Source organism: Lipotes vexillifer, unplaced genomic scaffold, assembly GCF_000442215.2.
Source record: "Lipotes vexillifer unplaced genomic scaffold, Lipotes_vexillifer_v1.1 scaffold12, whole genome shotgun sequence".
Classification (NCBI taxonomy): domain Eukaryota; kingdom Metazoa; phylum Chordata; class Mammalia; order Artiodactyla; family Lipotidae; genus Lipotes; species Lipotes vexillifer.
Window position 1 is genome coordinate 3,052,254 of NW_006796716.1, and position 2,089 is coordinate 3,054,342.

Consider the following 2,089-nt stretch of genomic DNA (forward strand, 5'->3'; position numbering starts at 1 on the left):
GGGGGGGGGGGGGGGGGGGGGGGGGGGGGGGGGGGGGGGGGGGGGGGGGGGGGTTGGGGAGGAGTCTGCAGGCCCCACAAGGGGGGAGGGGAATGCTGCAGGGGCCACCGTCCCTCCCACAGGTAGATCTGGTGAGAAACAGCCTGGGGCTGAGGGTGGAGCCGGGGTGGGAGCGCAGGTGTCAGACGAGGGGACAAGGCCAGAGGTCCTCAGGGAGACCAAGTGCGGCTGGGGGAACCGGCAGGGGGCGCAGGCAAGGCGGGCCGGGGCGTAGGCTCCACCCACGCCTCCCTCGCCCTCTCACCCAGCCCGGCCAGGTCCCCCTCCCCCTCCCCGTGGCCACTCCCTGGCGCGGCCTCCAGTTATACCTGCCGCCGCATCCCTAGCGGCCCCCGGAGCCATCTCGTCAGTGCCAGCCTGCCTGCTTTCCTCGCGGCTCGGAAACCTTCCAGAGCTCCGCCCCCCACCCACGGACAAAGATACAACCGAGACTTCGCACGGCTCCTGGTGACCCCCGAGCTCAGCCTGCCCCCTCCCGTGATCCTGGGCTCCGAGTGCGCCCTGATCACAGCCCTCCCTCCCTGGCCTTTGCCTGGGGTGCCCGCTCTTATGGGGAGGGCCTTCCAAGGCCTCACAGACTCCTCACAGCCAGCAGTTCTCTGGGAGGCCGGGGCCCCCCAGCCCCGTGCGACCCGCTGAGGCACCCTGCATGTGACACTTAGTAATCGGGGCCACCTAAACCAGATAGAGTGTCTGGAGAGCGACGGTTCAGATGGTTTGGGGCTGCTGGCACAGGTCACTGTGGCCAGAGAGGTCTCCGGGGGTCCTTAGAGCAGGGCCAGGCTTTGGCCGGTGCTGATGGGCCCCACCCTCCCCTATACATGGAAAGGCCCACTGCCTGGCCAGCCAGCAACAGCTGCCTGGGGCCTGGCCAAGGTGGGTGCCTCGCCCAGGGCAGTCGAGGCTCGGAGCCTCACCCTTCCTCCTCTTCCCAGGGTGAAGTTCCTCCTGATGGACTCCAAGGGCTCACCCCAGGCCCAGACGAGGTGGTCCGACCCCATCACTCTCCGCCAAGGTAGCGCTGGGGGAGGGGCGCTCCGGCTCTAGTCTGCCCCGTGTGGACTGGCTGCCCTCTCCACCATGGTCGTGCTCAGCCGGCCCCCGCCCCATACGGAACCTCGTGCTGGAGGCTGGGGCACCGGGTCGACCCCATCAGCAGAGACACCGGCTCTGTCCACCTTAAAATGTTTGCCAACCCTCGGGTGCCCCGGGCCCCAGCCCCGTCATAGACAGAAGCAGTCTTCCCCTCCTTCAGGGAGCAAACCCTGTGCCCAGCACTGCCAGGTGGAGAAGAAGGGCCAGGGCAAGGAGGCTGGAGTCGGTCAGGGCCGTGGGCCCTGGGATAAGGAAACTGCACGTGAAAGGCTGGAGTGTCCCACGTGTGGGTGCCCGGGAAATGGGCTGAGAGGCCGGGCTGGTGATGTTGATGGGTCTTGTCATGTGAGGGCCTTGAATGCCAGGCTCCAGGAGCAGGGCAATCCTGAGCTCTGCTGCCACGCTTCCTGCCACAGGTGGGGCAGTGGGCAGGCACATTGGTGGGAACAGCCCAGAAGGTGAGACCAAGGCAGAGGCTGGAGCAATGGCTGGTGGTCCAGGCTGGCAGAGCACATATGCCCAGCTGAGAGGGACAGATGGATGGGCTCAGGAGGCTGGCTGGGGATGTAAGGCAGTCAGCCTTGGGTGTGAGCATGGTGGGGAGGTGACCGCCCTGGGGTCCAGGGGCAGCCTCTGAGAGCCACTGTGTGTTCAGGGAAGTCCCCAGGCTCCATTGACACGTGGCCAGGCCGGCAAAGTGGCGACATGATTGTCATCACCTCCATCCTGTCTTCTCTGGCCGGTCTCCTGCTCCTGGCCTTCCTGGCAGCCTCCAGCGTGCGCTTGTGAGTGCTGACACCCCCGAGGGCCCCTCTCTCACCCAGAAGCCCTTCCCTCTCACTGGTCCCAGCACCTGGAAGCCCTCCATGAGCCCTGTGGTTCTGAGGTGGGCGGTGCCCCTTCCAGGGAATTCCCCGCCCCCCCCCCCCCCCCC

General features: G+C 67.2%; 1 protein-coding gene across 1 annotated transcript in view; it reads left to right on the forward strand.

Moving 5' to 3' along the window:
* The window catches only part of UPK3B (uroplakin 3B), a 4,257-nt gene that overhangs the window by 1,137 nt on the left and 1,031 nt on the right, over nucleotides 1-2,089 (forward strand). The window contains exons 4-5 of the mRNA XM_007468809.1: nucleotides 996-1,075; nucleotides 1,811-1,940. Of these exons, the coding sequence (XP_007468871.1) occupies nucleotides 996-1,075; nucleotides 1,811-1,940 (210 nt within the window). The remainder of the gene's footprint in view (nucleotides 1-995; nucleotides 1,076-1,810; nucleotides 1,941-2,089) is intronic.